Source organism: Pelodiscus sinensis, chromosome 11 (assembly GCF_052426305.1).
Source record: "Pelodiscus sinensis isolate ZL-2025 chromosome 11, ASM5242630v1, whole genome shotgun sequence".
Lineage (NCBI taxonomy): Eukaryota > Metazoa > Chordata > Testudines > Trionychidae > Pelodiscus > Pelodiscus sinensis.
The window spans coordinates 35,998,705-36,012,127 of NC_143062.1; the positions used below are offsets into that span (position 1 = coordinate 35,998,705).

General features: G+C 41.4%; 1 protein-coding gene across 2 annotated transcripts in view; it reads right to left on the minus strand.

Annotated features, from left to right (window-relative positions):
• The window catches only part of ITPR1 (inositol 1,4,5-trisphosphate receptor type 1), a 267,345-nt gene that overhangs the window by 80,151 nt on the left and 173,771 nt on the right, over positions 1-13,423 (minus strand). For both annotated transcript variants that reach the window (XM_089781233.1, XM_089781234.1), the window contains one exon: positions 11,683-11,873. In XM_089781233.1, the coding sequence (XP_089637359.1) occupies positions 11,683-11,873 (191 nt within the window). The remainder of the gene's footprint in view (positions 1-11,682; positions 11,874-13,423) is intronic.

Here is a 13,423-nt window from a genome sequence, read left to right on the forward strand (position 1 = left end):
TTTATCATATTTCATCCAGCAAAACGGAAATTCTTTTAATCCAGCAAAAGCAAGAAAGATTTCATAGCAGCTATTCCATCTCTAGTTTCTAGTGGGGCCATGCTATTTACACTGTGGTGGGGGTCAAAATGCCTAATAAAGCAAATACTATTGCAGCACCTTGAAGACTAACAAAAAATGTGGATAGTATCACGAGCTTTCGGGGGCACAACCCACTTCTTCATCTGAAGAAATGGGTTGTGCCCATGAAAGCTCATGATACCTTCTAGATGTTTTGTTAGTCTTTAAGGTACTGCTAGACTATTCATTTTTTTTAAAGTTTTTCCAGTTACGGACTAACTCGACTACCATGCTGAAGCTTTTGTAATCGACCAGTGTGATAGATGGCGTATTGGTGTATGCATGCACATACACAACAATAGCTATGATGGTGACTGCACCAGAGAGCTAGCAGACTAACATCTCCTTGCCTACTTGATAATCAACGCTATATTACAATACATGTTGCCTTAATGCTGACTCAGAATATGACAAGCGCAACTGGGATCCTATTCTGAATGCAGCATATACACGATGATATCATTCCCAATGGCAGAAGGAGTGTATCATGGACAAAGATGATGACAAAACTGCTGCCCTGAAGAGACTTGGATGTTTGCTGAGTATTATGCTACTTCTCTTTGTAAGAAAAAGTTTTGAAGCAGCACTTTTGTCTGGAGTGCCACCAATGCTAAACAGTGACCTCCTTTGGAATACTGTGCCTGGGGGGAAAAGCTTCTAATAATTTCATCATGAAATATCTAGATGACCAGCTCATAGGCTGTTGGATGATCAGACAAGGTTATTTTATTATTTTTCTAAACAGATGTTACCGTTGTCTTGAATGGTTTTGAGTATTTTTTAATGTTTAACCCTGTATCAAAAGAATATTGGTTATTGATTTATATAAACACCCCGACATGCACATTTTCCCACAAACACACATGGTAAGAAGATATTTTTCCTACTGTTTAAGCATTTGTGATCCTGAACCGTTGGTCAGAAAGAAAAATTTGACAAATCATATTTGCGAGAGCTTCGTGGTTCAGAAGGCATTATTGAGTAGTTTTGTAGTAGTAGCTTTTAAAACCTACTTGCAAAGTACAGCTTCCATATTTTAATAAATTGGATATTGCCTATATTTTAAAAAGCCCACATCACTCGGATTAGTAGTGCTTAATCAAAAGGTACTAAACAGGTGGCTGCTCAGGGCAGCAACATATTAGCAACAGCACTGTAGACTGGGAAGAAGTAGAAATTGCTGGCTTGCCTAGGGCACTAGTATCCCCCAAAAGATCCGATTTTTCATTGCCTGAAGTCAGACCAATTTTCAGGGTTAAATTCAAATCACCTGAAGTAAACTCTGAAGCAAGGTTGACCTAAATTCTACAGATCAAGCCTGTGACTCCTGCAGCATTCCAGTGCAGCTGCTCAGAGTCTACAGCTGCTTTAAGTATATTTAAATAATAGACGTTTTCACTCAAGCATATATGAAAGATTTAACTGTATCAACATGTTATTAAATTCAGTTTTACATTACACCTTGGTTTGGTACATGTCAACATTCTGTAGAATTTTATACTGAAAATAAACCACAATTATGGTGGCTAAGAAGCTAAGGACTTGGGCAGTTGAGTAGAACAGCAGTCAGGGATCTGGCACTAAGTAAAGTGAGGAGAGTGGTTTAGCATCCTAGAGTAAGTAGATTTACTTCATATTATTTTAAAGTTATTCATCCCAGTGAATGGTGAAGCTCACATCATTCATTTATGTTTCAAGTTGTCTGCAGATTCAGGGACCACATCTGTTTGTCTACAAGGTGCACTGCCAATATCTCACAAACAACTAGAGTGAGATAGGACTCCCCACCCTATAAATGCTATTGATAATAGCTAGGTTGCCTATATCAATTTGGGTGTCCATCTAATAGTCCTAGTTGGTTGCTGTTGTGAGAAGTTACTTTAGAACTAAAGGAGCAATCGATTGCAATGGTGTGATTTTAAATGTTTGCCACCTAGCATGTATGCATCCTGATGTTTTCAACTCCTGGTCAATTAAAACATCAGATGACTTTTGAATTTGGCACATTTGATTGTTTCAAGGTTACATGTGGTTTCTTTTTAGCACTGGTCCAAGATGTTAAATGTTTTTCTTCTCTTAATATCTACTATGTCAAAATGGCACCTCGTTACATAGGAGATCTGCTCCCTTTGTGCATTCAGAGGCCTTATTACATTAAAGCCACCAACATTTTCTCTTTAATATATACTTTTTTTATACCTGTGCATAGCCAGCACAGTTGAGAAAGAATGATCTTTACTCCTCCTCTTGGGCGTCAACTGCACAAGTTTGTACTGAGCTCCAATCAACCACCTACGAAGGCAATAGATCACATGAAGATCAAAAACCATAATCTGCTCTTCAAGATCTTACTTACTGGGGTTGATGCACAAGAAGAAAAGAACTCAACAAGTCTTTCGGGTCCCAGATAATTCTGTAGGGCAGGCACATATAATTGATACGTTTTACATTAAAAATGAGCTGATGAGATATGGCAGGAAGCCTGGCCAGGTTGGAGCAGCCTGCCCTCCACCTGCAACATGGAATGGTGGGCTCAAGTAGTCCCCTGCCATAGGCAGGGCTGCTCCTGCTGGTCTAGAGTGCCCCACCACCACCACCACCCGATGTAGCCTAGCCTGCTTGGGCTCTCCGTTAAACATCATCCAGTCAGGGTGAGACATGCCAGTTAACTATTTACATCCCTACTCTGCACATAATTAACTTTGGTTTGATCACCAATCCTCTTTGCCATGTAATTTTTATTTGCACTCGCACCAGGAGATGTATAGCTGGGGAAAGGATTATGGTGTGGGGCTGTTTCACTTACAAGAACAGCATATGCAAGAACACAAATATACTAGTTCTGAGGATTGGTACCATTATTACATTGTTCTGAGATTTGAGAACATAGTTCATCAAAATTAAGTCAAATCTCATCCCTTGATTTGCTCTTCAGAACACTACTTAGGAGGCTTCATGGGAAACCTATTTGTCATGTAATCTAACTTTTGAGAAGATCCCTAATTAAATGATCTGACCAAAATTGCCATGGAGAGGAAGTTATGTAAGGAAGTTTACTCATCATTAAACTTTCACAGATCCAGGAAACCTGAAACTCTCAGGAGGTGAAACAGCATATATATATATATATGGTGCATATAATTTATATTTGGCAAACAAGAGACACGGGCTATAGAAGAAGTCTTTAGCAATAACCCCCACGGTTATTCACTTGCCCAGTTTACATTAACTGAAGCAGATCCCATGTTCAAGTCGATATGCAACAGACTATCCTCCAATCTGCGCTAAACGACAGAAGTATTCTTTAAATTAAGCTTGCCCACAAGCAAAATCACCAAGTGGAGTCCTGCAAAGCAATCCTAAAAAAACCCAAACCCAATGAATGTAGCAACAGGTGCCACACATAGCCCAACAGCACTGCAGAAAGTGCATGTGAGATTGTTCTTTTACATAACACAGCTCTGAAGGTGATTTCTGAGACAGCACCTCTCCACGCATTTCTCAGGAGTTTTTGCTATCAGAATGCACAACAGGGGAGTGACTGGTTCCAGCTTTCTGTGGGCAGACATACTAGGAGTTACGTAAAACATAAGGGAGCTTATATAATTTTCAGTTCAGTGAGCAGTAACATTCGTCAAGTTAATTTATTGCCTTTTCTGACCCTTTGATTCAAATTCTTCTCTACTATAAACTGCCAGAATGCTAAATCTGGGGCGAGTTTCCATAGCAAATTTGAGCTCTCACGCCAACAGGAACAATAAGTTAGTTTTAAAAAATAAACAGTTGCTTTAAAATTCTCATTAGCTTCCTCAGCAGCAGAAATGCTTCAAATGTTCACGAATGTTGTAGCAATCAGAACTAGCCTAATGTGGATTAAGAAACTCTACTTTGATAGTTTAATGATTCAATGAAACAGTCATTTCCAAAACTGTTAGAATAACCTGTCACTATCATAATGAAAAAACTAATATTCAGCCACTTGCATCACCATTATAAAACAAGCAGTATCACTGTGCTCAAATATTTACTAAAATAAAGATTTAACAGCAAAAACTGTTCAAATGATCCTTGTCCAATAATACGAGTGATTTCTTTTCCCACTGATGCTCATGGGAGTCGCCTGGGAACTCCCATTATTAACATAAAGAGGAGCACCACACAGACATTCCTATGTGTCAGTGGAAACTTTTTGCTTCAGTGCAGTCCGTGCTCATTTCTCACGTGAAAACCTCACATCTCATTGCCAAAAAAGTAATTTTGCGTAATCTGCTAGTATCCCAATAGTTTCCTCATTCTCAAAGGGACCTATGTGGTAACAATTTGAATGCAAGGCAAAGGATTTTGGTGGAGGCGTTTCTCAAAATCTAAGTACATGTGCACTGATAGTCTTTGATGCAAAATTAATAAAGCTCAGAGTCACTGTTGTAATGACGGTTTGTTAAAATTATAGTCAAACCTCAGTAAATCCACACTAAAGGCTGGGAGACCTATTATGAAGTTCTCACTAATTTGAAAAGTTGAATGAGGGAATAACAAAGCAAAGACAGTGCAATACAAAATGTACTTTGTTCATTTGACAAGTGTATCTAGGTTTTCATAATACCTCCTAATAGACTAGTAATGTTCTGCATATGTTTTGTAGAAATAATGACGTCTTAGCAATAGGAAACATCACACTGCCATACTCTAATTAAATCTTTCCTATGCAGAAGGGAAAGATTCTTTTTAAAAATGTGAATTGAAAGCAGTGTGGACGAATGGGTTACCAAATGCAGACCTGTAACAGTCTCCAGGAGCTTCATTTCATCTACTCACCACCTCAATCTTTTGTTTTTTTCAGACAACTAGATAAAACATTTCCCCAGGTGTGACGGGGAAGCATGGTTATACTAACCTCACTCAGACAGGAAACCAATTTAACTAAGCCATAATTTAGTAATTACTTTGTGGGAGGGAGAAGTGAAATCATGATTTTACTACATCAACCTTCAAGTTCATTTGGATTTGTAAATTCTGAGCCAGCTGTTCTCCCAGAAATTAAGCTCCGTCATTGGCATTTTTCTACATTAAATTTTTATGCTTCATTTTTAATGACTCAAGTAGTGCTGGAAAATTAGAAAGAGTTGAAGCCCAGCTGTTCTTATTTACACACTGAAGGAGCATCTTGAGGTCCTGATCAGAGAGCCCCATTATTCTAGGCACTGAGCAAGGCAAGAACATTCCCTGCCCCAAAGTGCTCACAATCTAGGATTATAAACAAGATGAAATAGGTAAAAAGAACTAACAAACGAGGAGGGGAGAGAGCTGCCAAGAAGGGTACTTTTGCTTACAATGCCACATTTTTTACTTTGGCATGCTGCCTTTTGGGCTGTGGGAATCCTGGGGAGAAGTTCATCAGTGGCACAACTAGTTTCTGGGGTACTTTCAGCATAGTCCTATCTACAGTTTGCGTGCATGAGTAATAGCTCTTGGGAGTGCTTGAGCCCTTCTATTCTGCACAGCACGAGCTGTAGGTTGTGGACAATATTTTGGTGCATAAAACCTCAGTGTAATTCTGCACTTAGAAGCAATTCATCTGAACTATTAAAAAAAAACCAACAACAACAATCCCCAAACCTCACTCCTTTCAGAGGAGATGCTGTCTATCGTTGCATTTGTGCACGTAGACACATCTGCACCACTGTTGGCAACAGATCGTTTCCCTGAAAAGTAGGGACACTCCCTGAGCACTTCTCCCTGGAGCTGGAAAGGATGGAAAAAGTTATTCTAGTTTCCTGGAAGTAGCATCTAATCACGACAGAAATTGGCAGAGTTATAAGGTACGGATGTGAAAGTGCCATGAGGTTTACTAAAACTGCTACACTTACTCCTAAGCAAATACTTAATTTATAGTTCCCTTGCCTCCATGGGCAGGGATATACAGGAAGTGGAAACTAAAGGGAGTTTTACTTTTTGGTTAAAAATGTCTCCTTGGAGATGGATGGAAGACTCCCCTACCACATGTAAAGCTGAATCAGAAAGGGATCCCTTGGGTCATCTAGTCAAATAAAACACAGAAGTAGCCATATTCAACCCAGTAGCTTCAAATTCCACAATAAGCTAAGGAATATAGATGTATCCTTGCTGGACTAGAATGGAATGTGATTTTCCTACCAATATGATGTGGGAGGATACCTGTGCATCGCTAGGAAGATGAAGGCCCAAGTTTAACACATGAAAAGATAAATTTTAACAACAGCAATAATATGGAAGGGGGAATTTAAGTTAGTGAATTTAAGCTTCGTATGTATGGTCTTAGGCGGAGTGAACTAAATGTTGATGATGAGAGTGTACTCCATGTCCTCTTGCTCATACATATAGCAACAAAAACAGTGCTGAAGTTTGGAAGGAGCTACACAGGTTCTCTCTTAACTACAGAACAGGATGACCAAATGGCCCAATTTAATTGAGTCAGCCTGATATTTTGGGCTTTATCTTATATAGGTGCCTATTATCTCCCACTCTTGTCCCAATTTTTCATCCTGGCTATTGGGTTACCTTACTACAGGAATATACCATATTAGAACATGACGTTGCTGAGAGCTACTGAATCAATGTCATTTCTTGACACGAACAGTGATGTTGCATACTATGTTGTTGGCTGACTATCACATAGTGAGGTAACATCACAAACCAACATCACTTCATCACACTGAGTTGAGGGTCTCTGACTCAATGCAACATTAACTACTGGTTTTTCAGAATTTAATAGAACCACTAAACACCAGTGCCCTTCATTCTAAGTCTTTCCTGCCAGGGTACATGGTGAAGCAAATGCATATTACTTTTGCTAATATTAATGGAAATAAAACTTTTTGTAATCTGGTCACTTTTTGTAGCCTGATGTCCACTGTAAAACTTGAGAGCTTGCAAAAATCAGGGCTACAGTCATCTCGGTGTAATACCACTCATTTCAAATTAATTATATGAAGGACAAATTTGAAAACTTGCGTGTCACTTGTAACTTGTCAGCTTAACATAAGAACATAAGAACGGCCGTACTGGGTCAGACCAAAGGTCCATCTAGCCCAGTATCCTGTCTACCGACAGTGGCCAGCACCAGGTACCCCAGAGAGGGTGGACCGAAGACAATGATCAAGCGATTTGTCTCCTGCCATCCCTCTCCAGCCTCTGACAAACAGAGGCCAAGGACACCATTTTATCCCCTGGCTAATAGCCTTTTATGGACCTAACCTCCATGAATTTATCCAGCTTCTCTTTAAACTCTATTATAGTCCTAGCCTTCACAGCCTCCTCTGGTAAGGAGTCCCACAGGTTTACAACACGCCATGTGAAGAAGAACTTCCTTTTATTAGTTTTAAACCTGCTACCCATTAATTTCATTTGGTGTCCTCTAGTTCTTCTATTATGGGAACTAATAAATAACTTTTCTTTATCAGCCCTCTCCACACCACTCATGATTTTATAGACCTCTATCATATCCCCCCTCAGTCTCCTCTTTTCTAAACTGAAAAGTCCCAGTCGCTTTAACCTCTCCTCATAGGGGACCCGTTCCAAACCCCTAATCATTTTAGTTGCCCTTTTCTGAACCCTTTCCAAGGCCAAAATATCTTTTTTGAGGTGAGGAGACCACATCTGTACACAGTATTCAAGATGTGGGCATACCATAGTTTTATACAGGGGCAGTAAGATATTCTGGGTCTTATTTTCTATCCCTTTCCTAATAATTCCTAGCATCCTATTTGCCTTTTTGACCGCCGCTGCACTCTGTGTGGAAGTTTTCAGAGAACTGTCCACGATAACTCCAAGATCCCTTTCCTGATTTGTCATAGCCAAATTAGCCCCCATCATACTGTACGTATAGTTGGGGTTATTTTTCCCGATGCGCATTACTTTACACTTATCCACATTAAATTTCATTTGCCATTTTGTTGCCCAATCACTCAGTTTGGTGAGATCTTCTTGGAGTCCCTCACAGTCTGCTTCTGTCTTGACTATCCTAAACAGATTGGTATCATCCGCAAACTTTACTACCTCACTGCTTACCCCTTTCTCCAGATCATTTATGAATAAGTTGAAAAGGATTGGTCCCAGGACTGACCCTTGGGGGACACCACTAGTTACCCCTCTCCAATCTGAAAATTTACCATTTATTCCTACCCTTTGTTTCCTGTCTTTTAACCAGTTCGCAATCCAAGAAAGGACCTTCCCTCTTATCCCATGGCCATGTAATTTACACAAGAGCCTTTGGTGAGGGACCTTGTCAAAGGCTTTCTGAAAATCCAAGTATACTATATCTACTGGATCCCCCTTGTCTGCATGTTTGTTAACCCCTTCAAAGAACTCTAATAGATTAGTAAGACAGGATTTCCCTTTACAGAAACCATGTTGACTTTTGTCCAACAAATTATGTTCTTCTATATGCTTCACAATTGTATTCTTTACTATTGTTTCGACTAATTTGCCCGGTACTGAAGTTAGACTTACCGGTCTGTAATTGCCAGGATCGCCTCTAGAGCCCTTTTTAAATATTGCTGTCACGTTGGCTACCTTCCAGTCATTAGGTGCGGAAGCCCATTTAAAGGATAGGTTACAAACCACAGATAATAGCTCAGCAATTTCCCATTTTAAGTTCTTTTAGAACCCTTGGATGAATGCCATCCGGTCCCGGAGATTTGTTAACATGAAGTTTTTCTATTTGTTCCAAAACCTCCTCTAATGACACTTCAAGCCGGGACAGTTCCTCAGATTCATCACCCACAAAGGACGGTGCAGATTCAGGAATCTCCCCAACGTCCTCAGCCGTGAAGACTGAAGCAAAGAAATCATTTAGTTTCTCCACAATGGCTTTATCATCCTTGATTGCTCCTTTTATAGCTCGATCATCTAGGGGACCCACAGGCTTTTTAGCAGGCTTCCTGCTTCTAATGTACTTAAAAAACATTGTTATTTCTTTTTGAGTTTTTGGCTAGCTGTTCCTCAAAATCTTTTTTTGCTTTTCTTATTACATGTTTACACTTGATTTGACAAGTGCCCAGCTTATCTCTCATCGTCATCAAGCATTAAGTTAAAGAAGTGCTGAAAGGACCTGATCAGAATCAGGCCTCCATTGTGCTGGATGCTATGCAAACACAGAAAAATATTCCCTGTCCTGGAAATCTCTCCATCCAAAAGGCGCAAACTGACAAAAAGCTGGAGGACTGGATCTAACATACTGGAGATATCTCTATGAATCAATGCAATATAGCAGTGACATTAAGACAGAAATCCTTACATGTCAATTACCTTAAGCGTTGAGAAATATTTAATTGATATTCAGTTCTCTAAAAGAAAAGAGTAAATAACTATTTGAAAATGACTATGCTACCAATTTACTGATCATTTCATTCTATTCTATCTGAATAAAACTAAGTTATTGTATATAGAAAATTTACCCTGTATTGCTCAGGTCAGCAACGTCCCTATACAAATCTGGGGTAGGAGCTTCTGCCCTCCTCACCCAGCATAACGGGTACTGGGATGGGGGTAGCTTGGGTGAGAATGGGGATGAGGGGTTCAGTAAGAATGCTGCCCTGAGGACAACCTCAGCCCTCTCTCACTGCAGCAGCACGGGGCCAGGTGACAAGCATTTGTCCAGGGCTGCTGCAGCAGGCGCAAGCAGGGGAAGGGCGCATGTCCCCTGGCTGGGAGACACAGACACAGAAAAACTCTCTCACTATATTGCAGACAGCTGTCCCATTCTCCACTCTTGCCCTTTGTTGTCAGTCCCCATCTCTGGCCCCTTGCTGCCCCCCTGTGGTCATTATAACTGCCCTTGCAAGCAGAACCCTCCCAATCCCATTCCAGGCGCCTCTCATTGCCCTGACCCAACCAAACCCTGCCTTTGCTTTATATTATGGTAAGAGCATAGAAAATCTGGTGGCCCTAGCTCTTAGCCTCTTGCCCATGCCTGGTTTAAATAGTCTAGAATGGGATTCTCCCTGTATCTACTGCGAGTGAGTCGGTCTGTTCAAGAACACCGACTAAATGCTGTCAGCAGGCTAGATCCGGCCCGCCAAGCCACCAGATTTGGCCCACAGCCGCCTCACCAGAATCGTTTGTCAGAGAACAGCTCACACTTTAAAAAGCCAGCTGTTGTCTCCTCCGGATGGCTGGGAAAGGAGGAGGGAGACTTCTCATGCTGTTCCCGCCCTCCCACAAAATCTCTTAGCTTTCATCTATCAGATTTTGGCCAATAGGAGCTGAGAATTTTTGCTGGGAACAGGGGCAGTGTAGGAAACCTTCTCCCTCCCTCCTTGTCCCTGCTCCCTTTTCCCATCATGCCTGGAGCGGAGCCACGTAGAGCAGCGAGCAGCCTGCAGCAGACAGTCTGCCTCAGGTTTCTGCTAGTAAATGCCTCCCAGCCCAGATCCTGCCTCTGGCACCCCAGCCCCTTTCTTCCCCAACCCTCTGTCCCCCTCCACATACGCAAACCCTCTACCCCATCTTACACCCATACCCACTCCCAGATCTGGCACCCCAATCTCCTTCCCTAGGTCACATCCCAAAATCCTGCAACCCAGTCCCCTACCCTAGGTCACAACTGCCTCCTTCACCCAAACTTCCCTCCCCCCCCCCAATCCCACACTCTCTCCTACACCCATCTCTCACCCCAAGCTCCCTCCTGCACTCAACCTCCATCCCAGACCCCAGAATTCCTCCATTAATATCCTGGAAGAGTGTGGTCCGCAACCACTTTCCAAAATCTTGGAGTGCCCCCCCCATCAAAATTATTGCCCACCCCCGATTTAAACAATTTACACAGATACCAATCTCCCTCAAAAGGCTCTGCACTTTCCAAGCAATTTTTAGAAGTCCTCCATAGGCTGATCCTATTTCAAATGTAGAGTCTATAATAAGGCATCACATATTCCACAATAACCTCTATAGGCTCATTTAGGCTTAGCTCATGTGTAAAAGAACAAGACTAACTGTGCCTTTGACATGTGGCCATTTTATTGTATGCCTGTCAAACCACATGCACACACCCCGCACTGGTAGGTTTAGTCAGCTGGTACAAACTTCTAATTCAGTCAGTAAAACCAAATTAAATATAGAGACATGTAAGCCAATGAGAACACCACCAGGGAATTAACTACAACCTGGGGCTTATCAGGAAAGTGAATTCAGTTTTTAAGCCAGATAAAACACAATATTGGTCCTACAAATTCTTACACGCGTGCTTATTTTTTACTCATGATGCCACCGACTTGAGCAGCAAAGTCATTTTATGAGACATCCTCCTACACCGGCTTAACCAGATATGTGAGCTTCCACACAAAGCCAACTTTTAGAAGGTAGTGATATCTAGTTACTTTTAAATTAAAATGCTAGCTAAAAAAACAAGCTTTGAAATACTGCAATACTCAGAAACAGTGCCCAGTAAGCACTGACACTTCCCAGTACCTTGGGAATAGGATTATCTAGTCACAACTCTAAGCAATGGTTATTTCTTGGATTTTACAGAAAGAGTTTTAATCACCTAGGTTTTCAGTCATCGGCTCCTTGTTATCATTTCCTTACCTGTATTGTAGTGTTGCCACCTTCCAGAAGGGCAATGGCTAGCAGAATACTTTCATGAAAAACTCTATCACTGGTGGCATTCATGATGAGGTCTATGACGAGGTTGGATGCACCTTCCTTATCCAGATGACACTGGACATCAGCCAAAGTCATTTCACCTCGATTCATTGAGCTGGATCCAGAGCTTCCTCCTAAAAAGGTAAACCACAACAACTGGCTTGAGACTTGTGCACCCCTTCATTCTATCTGGGGATGTTATATAAATGTTACGTTTTATATAATTCTAATTAATTAACTCTGGATAAATTTAAAGTGACAAGCAGGTGTTTAACTCTGTACAAGAAAGTATGATAAGTTCCCCTCTGAAAAGCTGATACAGTCTAGAATATAAACACAGGTAACGTTTCCTCTCCCAAAGCACATTATCACGAAGAAAACTAAATGGGACTAGTGTTTATAGCTGTGAGGATGAAAAGAGTCTTTACCAATGACTTGAAGGTAGAGACATAGAAGGTAGCTACATACTGGAAGGCAATTCCATGTACAGGATACAGCAGGAAGATGGCAATGGAAAGCAAGCTAATAAAGAGAAGGGGAAAGAGCAAGACACAAGATCCAAGACACAGGTCTGGCCAACATTGTGCAGAACCTTAACCATGAAGGGAAACTGGGTTAGACTTCATACCCTGGGAAAAGAAGTGTCAACGAAAAGGAGAGAGAAAGGAATTGGGTCTAGCCCAGTGGCTTTCAAACTATTTTTCTTGCAACTCACTTGAAGAAAATTGTTGTTGCGCACGACCCAACATAATTCTATCTTTTAACTAGCCTGCAGGTTCCAGAGTGGGGCCAGGGATGAAGGGTTTGAGGTACAGGAGGGAGCTCTGGGTTTGGGGAGGTCAGGGCTGGCAACAGACTGGGGGGCGGGGTTACCTCTGACAGCTCCCAGTCACTGCCACAACATTGGGTTAAGGCAAGATTCCTGTCTGTCCTGGCACCTTGGACTGTGCTGCGCCCTGAAAGCAGCCAGCAGCAGTTCTGGCTCTTAGGTCAAGGCAAGCAAGCGGCTTGTGCATTGCTCTCACCCACAGCCATCGCCCCCCATGTTCCCACTGATGGGAGTGTGGAGTCGGTGCTTGGTGTGGGGCAGCGTGCATCACTCCTGCCTAGTATTTAGACCTGCTCCTGGATGCTTCCAGGACACAGTGTGGTCCACAGTGCCAGGAAAAGCAGGAAGCCTGCCTTAGTGCCCCCACTTTGAAAACCACTGGTCTAGCCAATGAGAAAACAACAAATATTAGAATTGTGCATGGATAGATGTATAATATATTCATTTCAGAAAGACCAGAGACAAATAAAGAGGCAAGAAATACAGAGTATGTATAGTAGGAGGCAAGAAATATGGAGTATGAAAACAATTGTAATGAGGACACTGGCATTTTATTTACTCTAGAGAGAGAAAAAACTACTGTAACACGTTTTGACAAAAGGTCCACTAATATCTGGGAGGCTATAACCAAAAAAAAGGTATATATTTTTTCTATTATTCATGAAAATATGAGACAATTACAGCAAAATTTACTACAGATTCTACTCAAAGCAGGGATCTGAGAAGACAAAAGCTAAAGACAGTACAAAAAAAAGTGATATGTTAACCTTACTCAGCTCAGGAAACCTCCACCCCCCCCCCCACACACACAACCTAAGTTCATTTATATATTTAAATGTAGAGCATGCTCTTTCA